General features: G+C 43.0%; 1 protein-coding gene across 2 annotated transcripts; it reads right to left on the reverse strand.

Moving 5' to 3' along the window:
* Positions 1–272: 272 nt before the first annotated feature.
* cdca2 (cell division cycle associated 2) lies at positions 273–26,664 on the reverse strand. Of its 2 annotated transcripts, XM_015971956.3 has the most exons (14): positions 26,353–26,664; positions 25,725–25,914; positions 21,570–21,709; positions 16,801–16,966; positions 16,299–16,444; positions 9,311–9,413; positions 5,159–5,478; positions 4,931–4,979; positions 4,776–4,850; positions 3,988–4,088; positions 3,838–3,882; positions 3,571–3,642; positions 1,685–1,847; positions 273–1,574 (listed from the first exon to the last, which is right to left on the reverse strand). In XM_015971956.3, the coding sequence occupies exons 1-14, from the start codon at positions 26,359–26,361 to the stop codon at positions 706–708; spliced, it is 2,448 nt and encodes an 815-aa protein (XP_015827442.3). In that variant the 5' UTR covers positions 26,362–26,664; the 3' UTR covers positions 273–705. The 2 variants fall into 2 exon arrangements, with proteins under 2 accessions (XP_015827442.3, XP_015827443.3); XM_015971957.3 differs by lacking the exons at positions 21,570–21,709; positions 25,725–25,914; positions 26,353–26,664 and adding an exon at positions 17,223–17,398.
* Positions 26,665–27,187: the final 523 nt, after the last annotated feature.

Genomic DNA, 27,187 nt, shown 5'->3' on the forward strand with positions numbered 1-27,187 from the left:
AGTGTTTCCTCAGGGACCACTGTCCTACATGTCTTCCATGCCTCTGCTTCAGCACATCTGATTTACATTGGCTCCCAGGGAGGACATCATGTGCTGCAGCTGCCTGTTAATCACGCATTAATTTAAGCCAGGTGTGTGGCAGAAGACACACCGGGGTTTGACAGGGCAACGTGAAAACGTGCAGAACAGTGGTCCAGGGTTGGGAAACACTTCACAGCTCGGTTCTGGACTTATGAGGGAAAAAAGACCCTCAAACTAAAGGAACCATCATGCACATTCACTGTTTTATTGTTTTAAATGAAACGGGTCAAATGAACATATTTAGCTTTAAAATGCCTAAATATAAAACCTCTGAAACAAAGAAAGATGCAGCATCACAGTTTAGATCACAGAAACAAGAAACACTCCAGAAGCCTGAAACACAACTTTATATGTGCGGCCATTGTTACTCATTGATGAGGGAACACAATGACTTGATCCGATGACTCTGGAGAGAGAGGGGGGTGAAGATGTGCTGATTTAAAGGGGATGGGGGATGGGGGGGGGGGGGTATATTGATTAGCTGGGTCACTAGAGGGAAGCTGTTAAAAATGGCTGCTTAGATCTAATATTTCACAGGAGAGCAGCAACATTTCAGCCAACGTAAAAGTCCTCTCTTTGGAAAAGTCAATTCTCTTCAGGAAAACATCTCAAGGATGCAGAAAATCACTGGTTGTCCCCTTCTACCATCAGCTCTTGCATGTCTTCAGAAAGTGGAGGCTGGACGGGCACGATGCCACTGAGTCGTCTCCTGGTCGCCCTGCCGGTCTGGCCGACCGAGTCAGAGGGAGTATACGGCAGCCAGACGAGTCCGCTGCTGCCGTTATCGGAGCGCCTCTGGTTCCTAAGACTACGGCGAACCGAGCGCTGCCCTCTTCTGGCAATAGGTTTAAAAACATCTTCTAAATTAAAGTCAGCCTGCCAAGAGTAAAGGATCTCATTGCCCCCCCCCTGCCCATCCTGGCTGGGTCCGTGCTGACCTTCTGCTCGCTCAGTCATTCCAGCTTCAGCCACATCACTGACGCTTTGGCGTTTCTCTGCACACTTCCTCCTGCCCTGTTTGGCAGGTTGTGACTGTGTGTTGCTAGAATCCTCAGCTGAGGGTGGGCAGCAGGGGGAGGGCGCTCGCAGACCTGCGTGATGCTCTGGTGTTCCGGTGTCGTCCGAACGGGGAGAATCTGGAGAAACCTGAGCACCAGGCTCTTCAGAGTCAACGCTCTCCACGTGAAACCCACAGGGCTCTGATGGGGTTCCCTCAGAAAACCTGACGCTAGAAGACGGAGGATCTTCAGGGACGTGCTCAGAATTTTCCACTTCCTGGATCCGAGGCTGCTCACAATCGGACGCAGCACCCTTCCCTTTCTTCCCTCTCCTTCTGACGGTTGACCTTGGTGGCAGACTCTTTCCTCTACCAGAGCCGGGAAATGTGACAGAATCCGGTAAAGTGCTTTTTATGGTTTCCGTCACAGCGAGGTCCTCTTGTGCTCGAGTGTCATTAGCAATCTCAGCAGAGGAGAGGGGCTCCTGATTTGAGGCTGTTGAAGAAAATGAGGACAAAACAATTTCAGAACACGGATTTCACTGTTGCCCTCCAGAAGTTTGGACTCATCTGGAGATGAACACAAACACTGGCTGTGTGCGCTACCTGTGCAGTTCTCGGTAGACTGCGGTAGTGCCGGAGACTGGCTGCTGAGGAACAGCTTCTCTTTGATGGGACTCAGCGTTGGTTTCTTGGACGCGTATTTACGTGAGCCGTACAAGGAGCGGTCCACGTCCTTTTTCCAGAGACAGGCGGCCAAGGAGGACATCTGTAAAACACCCAAATACCACTTTGATTTGATATTTTCCCACAGCTTAACTGCAGCATATCACACACGAGTCACGACTAACCAGCACACTGAGAGAAGGCCTTTATCATTCACTAGCACTGAGCACAGTCCTGTTTCTTTCAAATAAAAGCTCTGAAGCTAACGTGGATCTCATTTTGAACTGAAGGGAAAAACAAAAGTTTGGGAAAAGACCGGCAGACTGAGGACAGGACACGAGTCTTCCAGAGAGGGACAGACCATAGGACAAGCATCTCATCTCAACCAAGAACCCAGTCATAATTAGGTTTTTCTTCTGAGATCTTGAAAACGAGCGTTGGGACATGACACATCAGAAACCCTCTGCTTTACTGCAGCTGCTGCTACATGATGAGTTTAGATTTAATCTGTCACAGACAGCACGAACAGATCCCACAAAAGGAAGACGAACCTCATCTCATCTGGTCCAGGTTTTCAGATTTTTTAGTTTATTTGGCTCAACTTGTGAAGCAGAAATTAACCCTGTGTGGTGAACATACACTGTCCTCACAGCACGTAGCTTTGTAGCTAGCAGCTAGCAAACCACTAAAACAAAACAAAAGGCTTGGTAAATGGCCCGTGTTTGTATAGCACCTTGTTAGGGTTCTACAACCCCCCAAGGCACTTCACCCAATCACACACGGGTGGGGATGAGCAACATTGCAGCTACAGCTGGCCTGGGGCGCACCGACAGAAGGCCTGCCGTACACGGGCGCCACCGGTCCCTCTGGGTTAGGCGTCTCGCCCAAGGACACAACAGCAGCATTCTCTGGTTGGAGCTGGGATCGAACGGCAACCTTCTGATTGTTGGACAACCCGCTCTACCTTCTGAGCTACTGCTTACCTTTTTAAACTAAAGATCTTTATAAATGTTTTATAACCACAGCTGCAATACACAGAAAAGATCAAATACATCACTAACTAATAAGCACATCTTACAGAGGATGAGGTTCAGCTGCTGTTGGAGACAAAATAAATATGGCGCTTTTCCTGTTACTAACTTACACTAAAATAGTCGTCATTTTGCACAGAAAATGTTTAAACTTAAGCATGAATGATAGAAGATATGTGATGTCAGGGGCGTCGTTAGGCCCGGCTACTTGGGCTCAAGCCCCGAATGTTTCATGGAAAGCCCCGGATCGCAAACGTGGAAGTAACATGCAGTACCAAAGTCCAACAGAGAGGGAGCAGCTGGCAGTAGTTTGTATACAGCCTGCCTGAGCCTCCACCACTGAAGAAGAAGCCCTTCAGCAGCCGGCTTCTTCTACACTCTCTGCCTGAAACGCATGAGTGAAGATGGACATAAGGACGTTTTTTAGACCAAAAGTACCGCGACAGAACCCCAGCTATGATGAGACTGGTGTTGACTCAGCTTTGTGAGTCTTATTTGAAAATATTTGTGATCTGTAATATATATGATGTTGACTAGTGCGTGTCACGTGTGTGTGTGTGCGCATGTGTGTTAAGCCTGGGATCTTCTTCAGTCCTAAAACCGCCCCTGTGTGATGTTAGTTTTACTGTTGGGGGGCTTGGGGGGGGGCTGGGGGGAGGGGGTACTCTGTACTTTTCTACACTCCAGCAAACTTAAGTTGCAGAGGTGGTGCCGACATCAGCCCTGCGACTGACTGACCAGCTGGGTGACGAGGCCTCGGTGAAGTGATGTAAGGATCAGACACGTCTGGCTCACCTTCATCTTCATGCAGGCGGACTTGGCTGCTGAACGCACCGACCTCCTCACAGGTACCTCCTCCTCTGACAACTGAAAGAACAGGGTTAACCCGAGGATGAGTTATACGTCGTGTCATTGACACACACACACACACACACACTGATTTGTTGGAATTAAACAGTAGATTATACGGGATGATGTTATGACCTCTGAATTATTAAAAAGATCAGCTTGTCTGACAAATGAATAATTCCAGAAGTGAGACAGGTTGTGGCAAAAGCGGACCTCTCTTTCTCTGCTGCTGGAGCATGCTTCAGGCTTCTGCGGGGTCTGGAAGGAAGAAGGAAAGACATTACTTTAGAGAAAAATTGCAAAAACTTTAAAGTTTATGATCTAATAAATATATATTTCGAAAACCAAAGCTTTGTGGCAGACCTTCTTTCTCCTCTTGGACGAGACTGCCTCAGGTGTTTTCTCCTCCGGAACAAACCGACACTCATCCACCTGAGAGCTTTGGCTGGGTTTGGTTTCACAGTCTGAGACATCAGAGCAGGTTAATGTTATTAACGACTATGCTGATCAGCAGCTGGTAAGCAACACAGACTACTCATGTTTGACTTGACTGATTCGAAATGATCAAAACTCTCAAAGCTTTTATTTGTGGCATTTTGACGACATTTACAGAAACTATAAAAGCATGATCAGTGTGTGTGTGTGTGTGTGTGTCATCAACAGTCTGAATAGCTACAGACAGTGTTTGTGTCTTTTATTTCCATATAACCAGTTTTATCCATCATCAGTGAGTGTGGCGTGAACATGGATATATGGATGGATGGATGGATGGATGGATGGATGGATGGAGATGTACCCACACCAACATGGCTTTATGTGAAAAAGTTGGTCAGACCAGTAGAGGTAAGTAAACACTTGTCTGACAACTAGAATTAGGCTAAAACATCTCAAAAAGAAACATGTTATTGTAATTATTTCTAGTGACATTTTTTATTGGTTTAACTGAAAACAACAAAACCAGTGCTCCCAGTTGTTTACCATTAGACACTGGTGTTTTCACAGTCTAAATAACAGGATAAAAAAATGTTCCATTATCTTTCTGTACATCCCTACATTTGTACCGTGCTGTAGAAAGTATTTGCCTCTCATGCGTTTCTTCCATGTTTGCACGTTTGTTTTCCCTAAATGTTAAACATTTCAGACCGGCTTACCTGTCAGATCCTCAGAAGAAGCCTCTTCGTGGAACGCCATGTCCAAGTTTAACAGCGGGGTATACAGTACACACTCTAAAACACATACAGAGAGCCGGTTGACTTTAAAGCCATAACTCTAAAAATCCCAGAGTCAGAAAAACGTCGTAACGAACCTGTGTCGCACACTTCTGAGTCACTTTCCTCCAATGAAGGAAAATGGATCTGCGATGATAAAACAGAAAAACCTGTTTACTGCAGAATACCCGTCAAGCTGTGCGAAGTGTTCACTTTTCATTCATCAAGTGTGTTTACGAGGTGAAGTGTAATCCCTACGTTACGTCTCAGTAATGGTGTGACAATCATGGCGAACCGTTTAGACCATCAACAGACACGCTGCCTACCTTTCCATCCTCACCGTCTTTTCCCTCGGACAGTCTGCGCTTATGAGGCATCACAAACGTGGGGGACGCCCCAAACTCAGAGGGATTGTCAAGTTCTGGCTCGTGTTGAGGCGAGTTGGACTCGCTCCTCTGCGGCGTCTTCAGCACAGAGCGCAGCAACAAACAACCACCGGGAGTGAGGGCTCGTACAGGGGTGCCCCCCTTCCGCAACGGAGTGCTGGGGGGCATCTTCTTATCAAAGAACTCAGGAGATAAAGGAGCTCCGAAGTGGACCTGCTTCCTCTTCTTGGCCACAGACGTCCCGGTGGAGTCGTCCGTCCCTGTAGGACAGCAGAACCTTCAGTGAGCTGTGTGAGAACTTATATTTTAAATGCTTCAGTGAAATGGTTTGTGTTTAAATTTACCGTTTTTGTAAATTCATTTAACATTTCTACACACTGCACTAAAAAAAATACTCTTCAGACAACAACACAGGAACAAAGAGGCCAACACCCATTTGTTCCATTTAGTCATGTAACAATAAATAAACTGATTCAAATGCAGGCATATCAGTGGGCAGAAGCAGGCTCACCACCACGAAAGGGCCTTTCACAGCTGGGGGGCTTTTTATCAACACAACACAAACAGGCATCAAAGGAAGGTTAACTGGAACTTCAAAGTCACGTTTATCAGGGAGAATGGTTCATTTTTCTTTCTGTTAGAGCCTTACGTTTTTAATCGATTTAATAACTTTTAAAGAAAAAAGATGGCTGCCTATCAAAATATGGGCACGGCCCTGCATCTGGCCTTTTGAAAAGTTATTTCAACAAAGTGATATTTATGGAAAATGCACATGAGGACAGAACAAGAGTAATATTTTAAAATTATTTAGGAGAAACCTGTTTTGAAACAAACTTTATAAACTAAAGGTGTTCACAGTATTTGGATCCTTAAATTAAGAATTCCCTCAATCAAGTCACCAATACCAGTCTGTGTTCTTCAACGTTTGTAGATACAAGCAGCAGACTGTAATCACACAAAGGTGTGTTCTCAATCACAGCTAGTAGTAGACCGAGTGAGCGGTGTCTTTGATATTAGCCACCCAATAGGGAACCCCCCCTCCAGCCGGCTCATGGGTCCCTGAACGGGGCTATAAAAGCTACTTTCTATCCTCTTTGCCTTACGTCCCGACTCACATGTTGCACTTAAGTTTAAATGAAAGGTAACAGTTTGTGTTTCGACTAAGTCTGTCATGTACTTTGAGATTTATTAGCTTGCAAAAACTTGTAATTAAAATAACTACAAATCAGACACCGCACATATGACACCACCACAGAGTTTCTTCTACCCCAGCGTAGCTGCTACTGCTACTCCTTCTGTCATCCTGGAGGAAGGACTCAGAGCTCACTAATATTTTCCTCTTCTCCGTGTCTGGTTCAATGGCGTCAGTTTGATGTCACAAACACACACAAAACCTAAAATAACTTTTGCCACCAGTTGAAAATAAGCGCTTTCTTGGCAACAAAACAAACTCATGAACATCAAACGTAGATTCCATAGCACATAAACTGGATCAAAAAAGAACTTCGACCCCTTTAGAATCCCATTCATCTGTTGGCCAGTTGGAGATCCACTAGTTGTGACTTAGGCTCCCTGTTATAAAGGCAACAGTCAACACAACACCTCCTTCAGGAGGCGATTTAAAAATTCTCCACCACTACTTTTCTCCTCCTCCACAATTCCAAGTAAAATGGCACTGGTCACTGAACTAGCCTAATCTATTCCTGTCTAATTGGGACTAATGAATTAGTTTCTCCATGTGACCTTCTAAAGATAGAGTAGACATCAGCTGTGTGTCTGCAGCAATACTGTTAAGATCACTTAACAGATTAAAAAGTTGTCAGACGTTTTGAAGAGAACCCCTCAAGTGCAGCTGCACACAAGCGTGAAAGCATAATATCACAATGCTGCACCAAACAAGGAGGCGTAGCACAGCAGGGCTGCACCACCTTAATGCTGGTGTAGCTTTCTGAGTGATAATAAAGGTGTCTGAAGCCATGACATTTTTATTTTCCTAGCGGATGTAATCACACGTCAACAGTGGCTCCACAGCATCTGCATGCTGATGCAGAAAGCAGCAATAAAATGCAGTCTTCACATTATTTTAATGCCCATCAACTGGTTTTGACAACAGTAAGAGCAACAAGAGCTGTGGAAAACTCCAGATTGAGACGTTATTGATTGTTAATAGGTACAGGGAGAAGTAATATGAGCTTCAAACTCAAACAAATGCATTGGTCAACTATCCTAACTAGTGACTGTCCAACTTCAGCATTTAAACATCCTTCATAGCCAGCACAGAAAGCTGTTGCTACTAACAACTAGGGATGAGCGAGTACACCACTATCTGTATCTGTTCAACCAACTAAATTATCTGTATCTGTACTCGGAATGGATGTGGCATAACCCGGAAGTGGGCGTGGTTTAACAGGAAGTGGGTGTGGTTTACATCAATATATTATTTTAAGTCTGAAATTGATATGGAATGATCAGAAGTTGATATGTGTATTGTTTATTTGAAAACTATTTACAGAGCAGCGTCACAATTGAGATTAAATATTTTTGATCATAATAGTAAAGGAACTATTACAGAACAAGTGTTTCAATAAAATTAGAACATTAATATTTAAGTGCATGGATTAATACATCTGAACTCATGCAGTAGGAACTAGGAGATATGAAATGCTAGAACCAGACACAACTTTATGTATATTTTTAATTTTAATTTGATTAAACTGATTTTTTTCTTAACGTTCTTGGCATTTTGCCCCACACAAAGTTAAACAAAACAATGTGGATTGAGGTGTGTGTGTCTGAGAGAGATAGAGAGGGTGAGAGGGAGAGAGAGGGAGTTAAAAAAAAATAAAAACCCGACCAGAGCGGAGGTAGTGAGTGACTGACGCAGCACGTCAGCTCTGTCTTGTCAAATGCACCATGTAAGTTACGAAAAAAGTAACTTTAAATATTCAACTGAAAAAGAGGCGAGCTGAAGAAAACCTAGGGGAAAACTGAAGAAACGTGAGCAACAGTGAAGCAATCACAGTGAGATCCGTTGCTGTCTGTGTGCGTGCGTGGATGAGCCGGACCGACTGAGCTCCCGGCTGCAGTTTTGTTTGTAGGGAGGGGCGGGCGCTCTATGTGACTGGCCAATCACAGAGCGTGAAGACAGTCAGTTACCCAATGAGGATTTTCCTTCAGCATGATTACAGATATTTACGAGGTTTACTCGTCTCATGCTCGTATTCGTCAAAAATGCTTTATCCGTACCGGATACTCGTTTCATCCCTACTAACAACATCCCACTGTTAAGTTGAAATAAAGAAAACTGAAAAAGTAAATCTGGGTTAACAAACACTAGAGATGGTGCAGTTGAGAGGGACTTACTAACCCCGCAAATGAGCCCCAAAAACCTGCATGTAGCAGAATCCACCTCACAAAACCAAAACACTTTAATAAACATCAGGATGCAGGTTATCTGCTTTCAACTTGCAAATTCCAGGACAACAACCTGCCCACAAGATAATAATTAATAAGATACTGCCAGTGCTGTCCTCGGAGTCAGAGATAAGAGAGTCGGCTAAACAGTGTCACTTTAAAGCTGAGGATGAAAGGATGATCAGGGAGAACTGTGGGAAACAAAAGAATCCCCGAGCTCTTCAGTAAAACTGAAGTCCATGAACTGCAGATGTTTTAGGATTGCCCAGTAAACAATAAACTACCTGTTCACGAACAGTGAAGCATAGAGAGTGCTCTGCCATATTTATGTGACAGAAATAGATTCCCAGGCAAAACCGGACCTAGAATGCTTTATTACTCGCCTTTAACTTGGCTTTGTTTCACTATTGCAGTATGGGGATTACATAGCAATGGAGTCCCTGTTCTAATGCACAGTAACAGAAGATAAGATAGAAAACTCTTAATCACGTAATCTACACTTAAGCTGTAACCGCAGGTTAAACGTTACACTTGTTTTTTAAATTCCTGGCTTCATCATTACATCTCCTTAAGATGTTGTCATATACCGGAGGTTAAATCACCTGGCCCACAGAGCGCCAATGAGGAAAAAGTACACCTCGATGGAGGCTATCCACTCCAACACGGAGCTGGTTTTACCTGCAGGTTTGATCTCTTGAAGCAAAGACGGCTGGGATGGTGAAGCAGCTGCAGGATCACAAGACGGTGGTTGATGAGGGCTTTGATGTCCACAAACCGCCTCCTGTTCACAGAAAAGGAATGAGAGTATTCACAAAGCTGCACTGTAGTTCACAGAAGAGGTTAAAGACCAAGTTCACTTGTTTTTTCATTTTCTTGAGTAAATGAATGGGTTAGGGTTGTGAAGCGATCTTTGAGGGGAAAAACCTCTGGTGCTCCTTTTGAAGGAACTAGAAGTGAGCCAGAGCAGAGGAGAGCAGCAGACGGCAGCGGGATGTGGAGTTTTCTGATGTTTGGACATCTCACCTCTGATTGGCTAACAGCAACGCGACTCTTACCACTGACTCCATTTGCTCTGCATCTTTGATGCTTTATCTCCACAAATAACAAGCCTGGAGACGTTCTGCTGTGTGGTGGAGTTGCTAATGGTTAGCTTCTACTAGCTCGGACACGCTTTGCTCTTTCCTGGATGCAAAACCAACAAGTTTTCCCCGTCATGAGCAAAGACGGGTGAACTGATGAATGCTTATTTTGAGTGTGACGTGGAATTCAATGACTTTTCTAAACCAAGCGTTTCCCTGTCTATTTTCTATAGGTGGCCAATGCAGGAAATGGAAGTAGAAGACTATTTTTATGTTTAGCCTGTGTGTTAAAATCAGAGTGACTGATCATATTTTAAATATAGGCTCAAATAAGGTTTCTCAGTGAACTCGGTCTTTAAGAAACATTAGATGTGGTATTTGCTCAAATTTGTAGGGAAACTGGTATTAGGACAAATAAAAATGTGTAATTTTATCAGTAAATATGTATATGTGAAAATAAAACTCAGTTGAGGGAGCAATAATCTCTAAAAATCTGCTTAAGATGGACATTTAGCATACGGTCATTAGTGGAGATACAGGCATCAGATTAGTATATTTTAATCATGCAGACAGAATCAAGAAGTGAGAAGTTAAGAGTTTAGTTCATTTCTAGAAGCTGTGAAGATGAATGACTTCATGCTTAACCATCAGTTTGAAATGCTCAACCTGGAGGGGAAACTTAAACTTAAATGGAAAATCCACTTTTTGGAGATTTTTATACTGTGATGTTATTTCCTTATGAAAAAACAAGATTTTTATACTGTGATGTTATTTCCTTATGAAAAAACAAACAAACAAAATAAATTAGGCTGAATTCATGCATTTTCCTAGCCTGGCCTGCCAGACTCCTCCTCTGTTAAATTCTGCACAGAGAAAGGGTCTGGGAACGCTCCTATTCAAATAACCCCACCCAGTGAGAATTCTAACCGAGCCAATCAGTGCTGAGTAGCGTACGTCACACACCATAACGCCGAATTTGTCGATCATAACGACTGAAGAGAAGTTCACTGCGGCTCTTTCCTCTGTTCTAAATGACTTGGACACAACAAGGAGAAGCGCTAAAAGCCTTTCTGCTAAAGAAAGATGTTTGCGCTGTCGCCAGACGCCACATTTACTACAGCTATAAAACCACAGCGTCATTCATGCGGTACAGTCAGCATTTCCGTCTTTTTTCTGATTGGTTATTTTTGAGCTGCCTAGTCCCGCCCCTCATGTGCCTCTCTGCCTGTGGGTTGCCAGACTCTTTCTCTGTGCAGAATTAAACCGAGGACGAGTCTGCAGACCAGGCTAGCTTTTTCCTATCTCGGCTGCAATTTTTCAGACTCTGAGGATGAACCTGCAGACACCAGGATGGAAACCAAGTGCGTCATTAGGCATTTCTCCTCCTCTTGAAGCTAGTCTCAGATCTGAAACCCGCCTCCCCTGGAAGTAGGCCACTAATGCCCACTTTTTCCTAGCTGCTAGTGTAGAGCAGTTAATCTCAAGAATCTGCAGAATGTTGTAGTCTGACCTTCATGTCTCAGATGACTGCTTTAATTAGCTCCACCAGTAACAGAGTAGATATTCTGACAAATTACTTCTGTGTTGGAGAAAAAAAAAACACCACCCATAACAATTAATCTTGTACACAAAGTAATGGCCTGCACAGGACACGTCTTAGGTGACTAAACCTTTGTAAAAGGTTTGGTGGGTTAGTGGATCGAGCACCGGCCTCGGAGGCTGTTTTGCCATGACCTTACAACAGTTCGAATCCTGAGCCCTTTCTTCAAGACACAATGTGCCGGAAAATTAGTGTAATATTACCGCAAATGTGTGTCTTATCAATGCACCACATAGTGAAAGTAAACACGAGCAGAACGTTTTGAACAAAATAAGCCGAGATGGCAAACTGGAGCACTGCAGCAGCTTCTCTCCTTGTTAGAGCTGGAAGTCAGATCACCTGAGACTGCACGGGGACTGTGCGGGACAGACACCTTTCGGAGCTGGGATCGAACCTGCAACCGTCCAGGACATCCTGCTTCAGCTGGCTAAATAAATTACTGCTGACACGGGAAATTTAACCAGCGTCAGCACATGACAAAGCAAGATGAAAGGCAGACACTGTCACCACTAGACCACCAAACCCAATATGACAATTGAATGCAGCTGTTGTACAAACGTTCTGTTAGCGTGGGCGTGGGCAGAAGACGCTTTCTTCTGAGTTGTTGCTTCGTGGTGGCCCATGACGCTTTGTGGGTTACGTAATGAATGGGTGGCGCTCTGGCCGCTGGAGGAGGGGTTAACTGAAGCAAACGGGTTCATTTCCAGGTAGAGAGCCAGGCTGACAAAAATAACTAATATTTAAGATAAAATGTAATCTCAATAGTGCAACTGGTATATACTCTGCATACTTTTGCTCTCCAAGGTTTAAAACAGCATGATCTGCTCTTTTAAAGGAGCAGGTTTTCTACAGGAAAGGTAAAGTCCAGACCAGGAAATGCTCAGCTGTAAGGAGCAGAAGCTAAAATACAATTCCAGAGTGTCCATAAAAGACATGAGCACTTAGGCCCTCTCCTCTTAGATTTAAGTAGCCACGGAAATGCTCAAAGCCAGAGAGCTGCTACAGCAATACCTCTAAATATGGAACACTTTTCGTTGCCTCTTAGAGAACACGCTTTGAGCACAAAAAATAAAATAAAATAATAATAATAAAAAAAGATACATCACTTGGCTCAAGAAAAAAAAACCCTGGTCTTATTCTGTAAAGCCCAGCTTTGAAGCAGGTTACTAACGTAAAGGTGCGTATTACACCCGCTGTGCAGCTGTAGCTCACACACATCCGACTGGTGCTTTGCTCCATGGCGAATCAGAGGAGTGCTTTATTAAGCCTGTGGTGAAAAAAGACTTACATGTTTTAATTCACTGAACAGTCAGTTCATGTTCCCCTCCTCACTCATCTCACATTTCTGCCTGAATTAGAACGGTTTTATTGGACTGAACACATGATTTCTCACATCACTAAACCTGGCCCAAAAGCACGCAGCAACTAAAACACATTTCATCAGGGAGGGCTTTAAAAGGAGGGTCAAATGTTGCATGTTAGCTTGATCCAGAATGGGCTAGCAAAGAAAATGTAGAAAACAAGCACTAGAGCAGTGTTCCCCAACCCTGGTCCTCAAGACCCACTGTCCTGTTTTTCATGTTGTCTTGTCAAACACCAGTGTTTCCCTGATGCCACACACCTGACTTAAATGGCATCCTTGATGTCCTCCTAAAGAGGCAATGTGAATACCAGGTGTGCTGAAGCAGCGACATGGTAAACATGTAGGACAGGTGTCCTGAGGACAAGGGTTCGAGAGCACGGCATGGATGGATGTAATACTTTGTAATACTTCACTATACCGGACAAAGACATCTACCGTTGTCCACTTTCCTCTCTTCTGCCAGGAAAGCCACAGACCAGTGTAGCCCCTTTGTACAGCATGGGGATAACTGGGCGTTCTCTCTCATGAGCATTTTTTTCATGACTTGAAGAGGGCGGTTCTTTCCTGAAATTCAGAAACCTCCTCTGCCGTACCTTTAAGTGACAGTGTGATGTACATCTGTCAGGCTTGATATTTGCTGGGATGTTGTTCCAAAATTGACTTCCTCTAACGGACAGTACATGGTGGTCATGAAGGGATGGACATGGTCAGAAAGAATGCTCAGGTAGCCCGTGGCAGTTAGACGATGCCCAATTGGCAGTAAGGGGCCTAACGTGTGCCAAGAAAACATCCCCCACACCATGACACCACCACCACCAGTCTGCACAGTGGTAACAAGGCATGATGGATTCGTGTTCTCATTCTGCTTACGCCAAATTCTGACTCTACCATTTGAATGTCTCAACAGAAATCGAGACTCAGACAGGCAACATTTTTCCAGTCTTCAACTGTTCAATTTTGGTGAGCTTGTGCAAACTGTAGCCTCTTTTTCCTATCTGTAGTGGAGATGAGTGGTACCCGGTGGGGTCTTCTGCTGCTGTAGCCCATCCGCCTCAAGGCTGGGCGTGTTGTGGCTTCACAAATGCTTTGCTGCATTCCTCGGTTGTAACGAGTGGTTATTTCAGTCAAAGTTGCTCTTCTATCAGTTTGAATCAGTCGGTCCCTTCTCCTCTGACCTCTAGCGTCAACAAGGAATTTTCGCCCACAGGACCGCCGCATACTAGATGTTTTTTTCTTTTCACACCATTCTATGTAAACCCTCGAAATGGTTGTGGGTGAAAATCCCAGTAACTGAGCAGATTGTGAAATACTCAGACCAGCCAGTCTGGCACCAACAACCACGCCACGCTCAAAATTGCTTAAATCACCTTTCTTTCCCATTCTGACCTTCAGTTTGGAGTTCAGGAGATTGTCTTGACGTCCAGGTAAACCACCAAATGGTTCCCGAGCGCGGCTGTGTCTGCAGCTCACCACTCCCCCAGGGGATGGGTTAAATGCAGAGAACAAATGTCGCACACACATCCGTGTGTGTGACAACTAATGGGACTTTGACTTTGATGCTCAAGATGCTGACAAAGCTAAAGGTCTACTGCTATAGCTGTCACAGTTTAACTTTGTGGCTCACATGATGAAGGATGTACTGATACATGTGGTCTTTCTCTCAAAACATTTTCAAAGACAAGATCTGGACTTCTCCACAGCACAGCCAATGGTTGAAGATACCAAAGAGGCCCTGAAAGTAGTAATAGTCCACCCTGGCCCTGTTGAAAGGGAATTCTTCAGCTCTCTTGAAGGAAGCAAGACTACAGGAGACAAGACTTTTGACTGCCACACAAAAAACAGCCTTTAATGACATGAAGAGCAGGTATATTGGACCAATAAAAGAAATCAAGAGAAGATTCCCCTCCGAGACACTGGATGTTCTGTCATGGTTTACAATTTCGGAGCCTAAAAAGGCTACTGTGGCAAAAAATCATAATTTTTCTCCTGATGGTGTAGAAACACTCGACAACCTACTGGCACACTTCTCAAACGATGTCAATTTAGTGGACGCACGCTCAGAGTTTTGCTAAAGCAAGCTATGGTTTCCAGTGACTCGTACGCCTCGTTGGTCTTTCAGCAGTTTGCAGGGGCTGTCTTGAGTGACCACAGAGGTGTGTTCACTGAAATGGAGGCGCTCATCAAGGTTGCTTTAGTCATACCAATTGCCAGTGTCATGCGAACATGGATTCAGCACACAAAACAGGACAAAAACAAGATCCAGAAATTCACTGTACAACACAAGCCTCACCAATCTGATGCTGATTTCAGAGCTTGGCCCCCCTCAAGAGCAGTTTGATTTTAACAGAGCGCTCATCAAATGGAAAGGAATGAAGCAGAGGAGACCCCGGACCAAACAGAGCATGGGAGAAGAACCCTCCAAAAGTAATTATTACTCTGATGCTGCAGAAAAAGCTACCGAGTTACATCAATGTATATAGTTGAAATCATTTTGATGCCTCTTAGGAAGAAACTGTTAATGTGAAAATTTAGATTAAAAACAATAATCAGCTGGAGAAGATGAGATTCAGAGGCAGAAGACAGAGAAAGGAGAGGATGGAGACACAAGGCAAAGAAGCACGCATTTTAACAAGGTTTTTAAATTTCAATAAAGTTCTTTATATAGAGAAAGGTGCTGTGTTAAGAGGCCAAGAAAATATTAGGGCATGGAGACAAAAGACAAGATGGAAACAGGATTACCACTAGGGTTCAGCAGTCTGAGGTGAGGATATAGAAATTCCATGCTATCGTTCTTTTTTAAAACACAGAAACGTCAGCCTGAGGAAGTCTGCAGCCGCAGGCGAAACGTAGCGAAAAAACAGGTAACGAAACCGTTTCTGTGTTTTAAAAAAGAACGATAGCATGGAATTAGAAACAAGACACAGCAAGAACACACCTAAGATGTTCAAGGATATAGAAATGTTACGGTCTATCATTAATCTCAAGTAGCTCCTGGAAATTGTTGTTCGCTTACAAATATTTTTCCCTTTAACCCCAGTCCTATTGAGGAATGAAATCTCACAGAGAAAATTAAAGAGGATGACAACAGAAAACAACAATTATAATGCAGAAGGAGAAAGCTGCATGTAAAAGTGAGGCATGATTAACAACGCGAGACCTCAATTACCCCCCCCCCCCCCCCCAGTAAAAATCCCCCCACAGAAAAACAGGTGAGGGGGAATTCCCCCTATTTTCAAAAGTCAATTTCAAGCCCTGTGAGCTATGTTAAAACGTCATAAAGAGACATGACTAAAATGTTAAAAGATCGTTTGTTTGCCAAATTCGCTGCTGCAGCTTTAAATTCAGCCTTAATATCTGCAATTATCGTCTGGCCTTTAGTATCGCAATTTATCGTATGGCCTCCGCTCACACACCCTTAGTCTAAATGTATAACAAAAACCCTGAGAGTGGTAAGCTTTTGGTAACACGTGAGAAGATGCTGAAAAGATAATTGCTTTTATTTAAAATGTATTACCGTTGTTCACACTGATACTGATCAGTAGGCTTAAAAATAGACTTCAATGAAAGCAGAGTAAAAGGAAAAATCTTTATTCACAGCAGTCTAGTAAGTGAGAGTTAGCGTACCTCTTGTTCCGTCAAACTGAAGTGAGGAATAAAAGTCTCCGCCTCTCTAATCTCAACGCTGCAGCCTTCCAGGAGGCCCAGGCGCCTCTTCCTGCTGGGTGTTGCTCGCGGGTTGTTTTCTTTCCCCACACTACAGCCGATTCCATCTGAGAAGCAAAGACAAGCAAAAGAACAGCATCAAAGAGGGTAATTACATTACCAGAAAAACAAGTGGGACTTGGGGATACCATGATTAAATAAAAATGAAATGCCATTTCAAATAAACACATAAAAACCAGAGATTAAGGAGGAAAAAAAACACTGGCTTGAGCTAACAGCTTGGAAAGTGGCCCGTTTACAGAGCTGACCACGCTCAGATGAAATGACTGCAGTAAGACGCTGTCAGAGTCAAGCTTAAAGTGAGCTATCCACTGTGCCTCCAGACATCCTAAAGAAATCTTACTGGCATAGATCCTTATGGAGAAATGAAACTATTAATCCCGTGGCGTTAGGGCTGCCTCACCAGACAGATAATCTCTTGTCATGATGCATCCTCCAGTGTTGCTGTCCTGCGCTGGCTCTGGATCACAGGCATCACTCTCCACCACATCCATCACCCTCTGGAAAGAGGCCATCTTCTGCCTCAGTGTGGAGGCAACACGGGGAAAGAAGGGGCTACTTCTGACAATCTGAGGGTTGAAGTGACAGAAATAAACACATCTATGCAATGATGCAACTTGACAGCTCATAAACCTCTGAAATCACAAAAGTGGTATTACTGTGAGCAAGCACATCCATCACACACAACCCAGGAGTGTGTGGCGTCCTAATTTAGTCATCTTCCGACAGGAAAATAACATTAAGCCACCTGATTTTTACATTGCATTCTCAGAGTACCATGGTTCCAGTAGGATCTGGAGAACCACTTTCCTTATTGTAACTCACCTCAGGTAGACTTGGGACTCGGTATAAACCACCAAATGCCCTCAGGAACTTCTTTAACCACTTCTTCAGCATTATGCATCTAAGCTCATTCAAGTTTTAAAACTAAACAATTTTGAAATAAAATGATTACTAGCAAGGTATTTAAATTCTAAGTGAGAGAATGTTGCTGCGTCATGTTTGCTAAGGCCCACCTCCGGTTTCTGATTAGTCAGTGATGAGCCTTCTTCAGCAACAGCTGACAGAAGCTTCTGGTAGCCTCCCATTTAAAAACCAAATCAAAACTTTTTAATGGTAAAAATTCTGGTTAAATTATGGAGTTGGAATCAAAAGACAAATAAGAATGTAAGTTTGTTAGAATCAGCCGTTTGTGTGTGTAGTTTCACTTTAAAGAGCAAGTCACCCCCAAACCAAGTATTTTTTGCTGATAAACTATACAAATGTGTGTCTAATCGTGCTGCAGACACGTGTAGTCAATAGTTTTGCAATTTAGTTCAAATTTAAATTTTCTGCCTAAAACTGTCAGTGTTGTGTCATTGTCAGATAAAAACTCTGCACTGCATTTGAATTTAAATCTGCCATTGCTATTGGCTAAGAAGTACACAATGATGTTAGATGGCACATTATGACGTCTCAATGTCGTTGTGAGCCTGTGTGTGTGTGTGTGTGTGTTAGCGGCTCCGCCCTCTCGGTCTGCTAGGCAACAGCATTTGTTGCATTTTTCAAACAGGAAGTGGGAGTTGAGTAATACTTTGGTAGGGGGTGACTTGCTCTTTAAATAAACTATCCACAATAAGGACCTACAGTACACACACACACACACACACACACACACACACACACACACACACACACACACACACACACACACACACACACACACACACACACACACACACACACACACACACACACACACACACACACGATTGAGCTAGTATTTATTTCAGTTGAGAAAAAAAAACTTTTAACTGTAACACCTTAGCAGTGGTGCTAGTTGCAAATTAATATTTGGTGTTTTGAATTACGTGAACTAAAAATAAAAGTTTTTAAAGCATTTTAATTGATCTGAAGCCCACACTTTTGCCTTTTGCAATAAAGGTTTACTTTTCAAACTCTAAACTCAGAAAATTTCAATTGAAACATCCAAAAGTGCTGCTCAGATCGAAGTTACACATCTCCACTATCTCTGGTGTAAAGTAATACCTTCATAGGGGATTCCATTTGCAGCCGTGGCTCATTAACTGCAGTATTGTGACTTTGATGCTTAAAGGGCTAATTTTACAGTCCTTCTAATGCTAAGGTTTTAATTACTGACATAATTTATTTCTGTGTTTCGGTTCCCAGCCTCGGTTTCCTCGTTTTCAGTTTTGGCGAAGAATTTTCATTTCAGTGCATCCCTAAATGTAACCGTTATGTAATCCAGAACTAGACCACCAAATGTAAACAGAGCTATTTTAATGTGCATTTATGAGATTAACATTTAAATGTTAGTCATCAATATCTATGTCACCCGCCATAACAGACTGATCTAGAATCACTTAAATGTTGCATGCTGTCAGTATTTTGAGTTTTCTAGTACCGTATTTTCACGACCATAGGGCGCACCGGGTTATAGGGCGCAGCTTCAGTTACGGGTGTCTTTTTGGTATTTAACACAACCAAAAGGCGCACTGGGTTATAGGGCGCAGGCGCGGGCACGGTAAAACGTACCGGTAAAACATCTGTGCGGGCTCGGGACTCGGAACACATCAGTGCAAACCAGACATTGTGAAAATTATAAACAGCCAAAAGCATGCTTCACTTTACTGGTCTAGTCCTGGTTCAGACCTGGTTTAGCGCGCACGTGCACTTTAGTATCGTGCTCGTGCTCTTCTAATGGGCTCGACACACGGGAGGCAACTTCGCCTCTCCTCCATTCATTTTCAATGAGACACGCGCGACAAAGCGATAATCGCGGGTCTCCCTCCTACTAAAGCCGGGCGTACACCGGGAGCGCTGCAGGAGGACGCACAGGGATTTATGGGGGTTGGATGAGGAAAACGAAATAAAGAAAGTAAATCTGTGTTTTGTGATCAGTTTAATTTCACATGAACACGACAAGCACGCTTTCTTGACAATCTTTGTGAGTAAAAAAACGTGTAGAAATAAAAACGAACAGCGTGTGTTATTAGGGAAATAGCGGGCGAGCGGTGTTGATGCATGATTGCGCATGCGCCGTGAGCGGTTCTGGTACTTTTTGGGTCGCAGCTGCTCGCAGCGCCGCTTCAAGCGCTGATGCGCTGCGTTGAAGTTCAGAATGTGTTTACTGGTAGTTGTTGGATTTAACCACATAAACTTTCCACATGAACAAAATCACATGTGTGTTATTAATAGGCCTAAGAAAATAGTGTGATTTGAATTGTGTTTATTAACCCTCTGGGGTCCATGGACGCGTATCCGCGTCTTTAGATCAGGTCTGATTTGGGACGCTGTAGCAGCAAGACTCCGCCTCCCTGAGTTTCGGTTTCAATTCAGCTTTAATCAGGAGATTATAAACTACACCCCAGTTTTTACACGTTGTAAATAGGCAACGTAAAAGCGAAGTTATACTAAACTAAAAAACGACCCATTTTTAGACACTCTGATAACTTGTCAAAACAGCAGTTTAGTAATCCGTGAGAGGGAATGAGATCCTTTTGCTGTTGGTGGAAGTCTCACATATTCAATTGATAAAAAGTATCATTATGTAGCTGAGAGAGAGAGGAAGGCTGCACGAGTAACGAGATGTGAGCAAAAAGAAGCCGCTTCGCAGGTAAAGGAGTGGCGCGAACGGAGTAACAACAAACAATTAGACAGATATTGACGGTAAACTTCATATTTTGGAGCGATCCAGACAGATATATTGTCTCTGCAGTTTAGTAGGCTTTTATTAGGCTTTAATAAAGGACGATGAGAAGGATAAATGTCCACCAGGCAGTTCAGATAGCACGGCTGTTTTTTGAACTGGAAGCAGAGGAAGTGGGCGGAGACTCACAGCCGGAGTCTGAGGCAAATAGCGAGGATGTTGGTGATGATGTGGCGGATCCACAGGTCTGTCTTCGCTCACGTCCGCACGTTCACGCCACGCCCCTTGTCTTCTACTACGTTTGCGTCTCACAACAACACAATAGGCGCACCGCACCATAGGGCGCCGCGCACATTTTGGAGAAAATTTAAGACTTTTAGGTACTTTTAGGTGCGCCTTATGGTCGTGAAAATACAGTAAACCCTTGTAGATAATTTAATTCTGTTTAACACCATTTAATAAATGACACAGTAACAGCAGTGGGTCCATCTTATTCCGATCTGCTCTACACAAATAATGCTTCGAGCTCATAATGATGCATGCTGGTCTCCATATCAAAGCCTCTTGAGTCTGCTTCCCAGGCTAATTATCGCTGCTCAAAGCCGCTCAGCTTGATCAGTGGAATTCTGTGCATTTGTCCTAAATAGGATGGATGTGATCCTCCGTCTGCCCCCAGGACATCAGACGCTAATTTTAATCAAGCTGATGTGAATTTTGACAACGTGCTTTTCAGGACCCTCTGCTGATACACAGAAAACGATAACTGTGCATCACTTACAGGCTGCCTGATGGAAGCCCAACTAAAAATATCTATAAAACTCTTTGACAGGTACTGGATAAAGTGGAAATGATGCTTCTAGTAATCAGTGAGGTGGGATCAAACCCACTTTATGAATAATATAAAGTAAAAATAAAGCACTTACACTGAAGCAAACCCTTGCATTAGCCCGCTGGTTGGACAATTAACAGATGCAGAGACATTTACAGTAAATAAAAGTCCACACACCATTTAAAGAGGTGCATCGGTCGTTGCATGCTTCACTCATATCCAGTAGTGAAGCAGCAGGCATCCACCTCAACCATCATCACTACGACAGCTGCTCGCTGACTTAAGGTGACACATCCACCTGCTGGTACACTTTCTCACAGCATTTTTAAATTAAAGTGAGACAGCTCACGCGTCTCACCTCCTACGTTTGTCCTCAAGTACTCATCGTTTTGATAGATTTTAATTACATCTCCTTAATCCCGCTTCTTCTACAATTTGATGTCACCGTCACTCGTTTTTCTAGTGATGCCTATCTAACGAAAACTGAATTATAATCACATTGAAATGTAAGCCACAAAAGCAGAAAAGCTTGGCAACTTGGAAAAACAAACGTATAGGAGATTAGGACAGTTACACAGACATGAAATGAATATAAGAGAAGAACATAACTAAACTGGTATCAAGAATTAGAAGAGCTGCTGTAAACACCACCCTCCCATCAACAATGGTGTCTTGAAAGTGAGAAAGGTTGTACCTCGGGTGTTTTTAGGTTTGGTGGGGTCTTCTTCATCCTCTGTTGTGCGATGAAACGAATAAGGGAATTTGTCTCTGGGGAGCCTCGTGCACCAACGTTGGACCTTCGCCTTGCCTTAATCTTTGCAAGACAAGACTTATCTAAAACAAGCAAAAATACCGTTTCAGCACAATTTTAATACTCATTTGGAACTAAATGCAAGAAATACACATTCTTGTCGACATTACCCCTTTATGCTGAGTTTATCCTCATAATTTTATGATTTCAGGTCTGTCACATGCAGTAGTCCAAACAACACGTCTTCCCTTTCCTTCCAGCTGATTTAACCCTCCTACTGTCTTTATTGGTGACCCAGCGAGGAAAGTTGACCAATGAGCAGGATTGATGGTTTATCCCTTGAGGTCCACGTGGCAGGGGTGAGGTGGTGCTCACTCCTCACCCCTGCCACATGGATCCAAGGGATAAACCATCAACCCTGCTCAGTGGTCAACTTTCCTCGCAGGGTCACACCCATTAGGACAGTGGGAGGGTTAAGGCAGCACAGTGACTCTTAACTCCACCTTCCTTCTCTCCTTGATGGTACATCATTTGTAAGCTAATGTAAAGACAGCTGCTCGCTCAGCACCACCATGTGTTTCCTCTCCTCCCACTAGCTCTGAGGGCATGTATTTAACTTAATATTGCTCGTTTACAGACAGCTGCGTGTTTATGATCTGTACGTCATCTTGACTGTTGTTCATTATTAAATAAATAACTAATAAAAAATAAAGCTGTTTTATTTATATAACTGTTAGTGAATGTTTACAGGTGAGCTCCTCCTAAAAGCTCTCCTGACAGAGCAACTTGATGTTGGAGCTTAATACTATGTCCAAGTTTGCCTTCTTTCTTCATTTACACTATGTTTATGTATTTAGCAGACGCTTTTGTCCAAAGCGACTTACAAGTGATAATCGGCATGTTGCCCTTGAGGCTAACAACAACAAAAACAACAACTTGACATCAATCATGGAGAGGAGGGAACAAGGAGTGGACAGTAGAGAGGGGGGACGAGTGCAGGGAGGGTGCTAGTTAAGAAGATGCTCTCTGAAGAGCAGTGTCTTCAGGAGTTTCTTGAAAATTGAAGAGGAAGCCGCAGTTCTGGTAGTGCTTGGAAGGTCATTCCACATTTGTGGAACGATGCATGAGAAGAGTCTGGATTGTCCTGAGCGTGGTGTAGACACTGCTAGCCGATGATCCTGTGATGACCGGAGCGGCCGGGCCGAGACGTAAGCCTTTGCAAGAGGATTCAGGTAGATGGGAGCCGTACCATCTCGGACTTTGTATGCTAGCGTTAGCAATTTGAATTAGATGTGTGCTGCTAGCGGTAGCCAGCGGAGCTCAATGAACAGAGGGGTGACGTGTGCTCTTTTTGGCTGATTGTAGACCAGACACGCCGCTGCGTTCTGGACCATTTGAAGAGGTCTCACAGTACAGGCTGGAAGACCAGTTAGAAGGGCATTGCAGTAATCGAGGCGGGAGATGACAGTAGATTGCACCAGGAGCTGGGTGGCATGTTGTGTTAGGTAAGGTCTGATCTTTCGTATGTTATACAGCGCAAAGCAGCATGAACGAGCAACAGAGGTAACATGATCTTTAAAGGTCAGGTGTTCATCAATCACAATACCCAGATTTCAAACTACCTTTGAAGGAGCCAGAGATAGGAAGTCATTTTGGATTGAGATATTGTGCTGTATGGATGGTTTTGCTGGGATGACAAGTAGTTCAGTTTTAGAGAGGTTGAGTTGGAGATGGTGGGACTTCATCCATTTTGATATGTCAGAGAGACAGTTTGATATTCGTGCTGAGACAGTGTGGTCGTCCGGTGGAAATGACAGATAGAGCTGGGTGTCGTCTGCATAGCAGTGGTAGGAGAAGCCATGTGATCGAATGATCTCACCCAGTGAGGTGGTGTACATGGCAAAGAGAAGAGGTCCTAGTACTGAGCCCTGGGGGACTCCTGTGGCAAGATGGTGCACGGTAAAGGATTGTCCAAGCCAAGATATACTGAATGATCGTCCTGTGAGGTATGATTCAAACCAGGCGTGTGCTTTCTCTGTAATGCCCATGCTAGAGTGTGGACGAATGGAAGCCATGGTTGACAGTGTCAAATGCAGCCGATAAGTCGAGCAGGATAAGGACTGAGGATTTGCCTGTCGCTCTAGCTTCTTTTAAGGATTCCGTCACTACTAACAGAGCAGTTTCAGTGGAGTGGCCCTTTTTGAACCCAGATTGGTAAGGGTCAAGCTGACAGTTTTGTGAGTGGTATTCTGTGATCTGCTTGAAAGCCACCATTTCAATAATTTTGGACAGAAAAGGGAGGAGAGAGATAGGTCGGTAGTAGGGATGGGTACCTTTGACATTTGAATCGATTCGGTACTAATTCCCGGTACCTAGGAATCGATACCGGTACTTAACGGTACCAATTTTAGATACTTTTGAGTGCTTAATATTTTAATTCTCTTTTATAATTAAATATATATTTTTCTCAATATATAACCATATTTGATAAATATCACGATAAACAACACACTACTGTTTGTATTTTAACATCGTCCTTGTAGTTTTATAAGCTGATAATTAAACTGAAGCAAACATCTTTACTGCGAACTAAATTTACTGTGAATCTTCATTCCTTTTGCCGTCTTTTTTCATTTGATTTTTCCTACTGGGAAGTTAGAATTTCCGAGGAGAAAGCGAACTCACCATTAGCTGATAACAATGGTGGCAATGGAAGCTAACATATCAAACTAATGTTATCTCAGTTTATTTAGCTGCTGGAGCAGATTAAAACGATGATGCCTCACACTTAGATCGTTGTCGCTGGTTTCATCTTCACCCAATCACCCGTCGTATTTAGTAAAGTGAAGTCAAACTTTAGAGCGCGTTCATGTTCTTCTAGTCGGAAATTCGGAGTTCCGAGGAGAAAGCGAATGCACCATTAGCGGAACGGAAGCTAACTAATCAAGCTAACGGTATCTTAAACATTTTATTTACCTACCGGAGCAGATTAAGATGAGGATGTCTCACTTAGATTGTTGTCGCTGGTTTCATCATCACCCAGTTACCCATCACATTTAGTGATGTGGACCCAAGCTTTAGCGTGCGTTCTTTCTACCATGCTGCTCTGTTTACAACTGGCTCGCAGTGACCGACGACGTAACGCTCTTGCGCAGCTGTCTAGGCAAGTTCTCGTTATGAAGGACGGGTACCGAAACGAGGCACCGTTTCAAAAGACGTGAATCGGTGCTCAGTCGGTACTATGGAATTCGGTCGGTACCTTAAAAAGTAAGAAATTCTTTAATGAAAAGTACCAGTAGGACTGCACAATATATTACAAAATACTTCACAATAAGGGCGTGTGATTTATCACTGGCAAAACCCCTGTTTGAATCACAATAAATCAGACTGCTAATGGTTCCTCAGATCAACACTGACGTCTATACTTGGTTTAGATGGCAGCCAAAACACTAAAACACACACAAACTGTTGTGACCAGTGCCATCCTTTTGTGAATGACTTTTAATTTACCTAACTTATTCTATAGCTCAGATTTTGGTGAAAACACAACAAACCATGGCTGAAACAAACGGTAATGGTCCGGGGTAAACATTTATCTGGGGAATAGGGTCAGATAGTTGAAACAACACTTGTCAGATGTTTAAACTCAGAATAGAAAACAGGAATGCAGAAATCCAGGTTCACCTCTGTCTGAAGTCAAGAGAACTAGAAAACTGCTTGCTGATGAGAATTTGCTGCCTGAGCAAAAGAAATTTGACATTCAACTTCTGCAGTCAAAGTCAGATAGCTAAGGATGAGGATGCTGATTTATTCCGTTTTGAACTCAGACTGAAATGCTCGTTTACTCCTTCAAATCTTAACGGTGCACAGAATCACATATTTTTAAGTGACCCCAAAACTAACTGTGCTCCTTGAGTTAATGTTTTGAGTTAGTAGTCACTTCAGGCATCCAAACATGCTCACCGGCACAAAGGACCTTCTTTTTTGCCATTTAAGCTCTCATTTCTTCATGTTTATCGCAAACACTTTATCACAGTATACAGCATATCATCATAAATAAATATTTGAGTTGGTCAAAAATGAGACATGACTACTGACCTTTATATTTTGATGAAGAGGAGGAAGATGATGGGATGAAACTATTGACAGAAATGCCAAACTGATTTGGGGTGACCTCGGAGAAGTTTTGGGGAGTTTCTTTCAACACAGAATCCTCCTTTGTGGGAGACATTTTCTCCTGATATTCCTCCTCAGCACCAGTAGTGACCGACTCTTCTGTAGCCATCATCTGTGTTGACATGAACACGAAATCATCGAAGCGTTGAAAAGCATCAGCTTACCTGACTAGTTTAACACTTTTCATTAATTCGGGGATTATAACTTACAAAACGTCAAAACTAACTGAGCATTTTCTGGGGGAAAAAAATATTTAAAAAAAAACGTACAAAAAGCAACATCAATGTAGCTTTAAGCTAACACAACTAGGTGAGTCAGACAACCCACAATGGGATAACAAATCTAAACTCTAGCGTTTGCATGGTGTGCTTTACCTAAACCATAAATGATGCAGCAAAGCGCCAGTCTGTCGTGTAGTGTAAAATAATGATTAAGACCAAAGCCGTTGTTTACAGTCAGGCTACATCATTGTGCCTTTACTCCACGAGTTAGCTAACAACATAAACAGATAGGTAGAAAATAAGCACACGACAGAGAGTCGAACTCTTACCTTGTACATTTATGTTAAAACATGTATAAAATGTTATAAAACTCTTCCTAAAAGTTTGAGGAAAAACAAAAAAGTCTTAAAAAGAAGTGTAGCGAAAGAAAAAAAAAGAATTTCAAATAACCCTCCACGCTACACGCGAGCGGCACTTGTATCCCTCCGCGGATACATTAAAATCACGCGTAAACGTGATAATTGAAAACTTAAAATTATGTATTATTTTATATTGTTCTGTGTTGATTCTAGAACACGAGTGGTGTTCGGAGACTATCAAGTACATCAAAGCTAGGTATAGGCGGAAGAACTAGTTTGTATTTCCTTCACGGCTGAGAAAATGACCGGAACTTGTTGAATTTGAACAAACCAATCCACACTAAAAACAGGGTACCACGTGATCTTGACTGCAGCGAATCGACGTCAAAACTGATTTCTATTTTATTAATGCAGATTTTGATTGAGCATTTCAAATTCAGGTTAAGTTAAAAGAACAAATTCAGTTATCATGATGATTTGGTGTTTAATAAAAGAGTCCTCTATGCCCCCACTTCCTGTCAGTTGTTGAGAAACCAGCTGCATCCAGGGGACATGGATATTTAGGTTTATATATGATATAATGATTATAATTATTGGTAAAATCACATTAGCATCTATCTGCAGCACATTTCTGCTCTTGTGAATTTTTTTGGCCTGCATCACTGTATCAACTGAAGTGTTGAAAAAGTTATCAGTGATGAGTTAATGTTAACTTAACCAATCACTTTCATTCAACTCCAAATGTCAAGATGTACAATTAACATCAATGACTATAAATTTGAATTCATTACTGTGATTTGAAACA

The sequence above is a fragment of the Nothobranchius furzeri genome, chromosome 17 (genome assembly GCF_043380555.1).
Source record: "Nothobranchius furzeri strain GRZ-AD chromosome 17, NfurGRZ-RIMD1, whole genome shotgun sequence".
In the NCBI taxonomy this organism is placed as follows: domain Eukaryota; kingdom Metazoa; phylum Chordata; class Actinopteri; order Cyprinodontiformes; family Nothobranchiidae; genus Nothobranchius; species Nothobranchius furzeri.

Excerpts from the sequence above, each read along its gene's own strand:
- cdca2 (XM_015971956.3), bottom strand. Across the intron at positions 16,967-21,569 it reads CAAACCTAAAAACACCCGAG|ATTGTCAGAAGTAGCCCCTT; the intron begins GTACAACCTTTC and ends TTCAACCCTCAG. Across the intron at positions 16,445-16,800 it reads GACAAGAGATTATCTGTCTG|ATGGAATCGGCTGTAGTGTG; the intron begins GTGAGGCAGCCC and ends TTTGCTTCTCAG.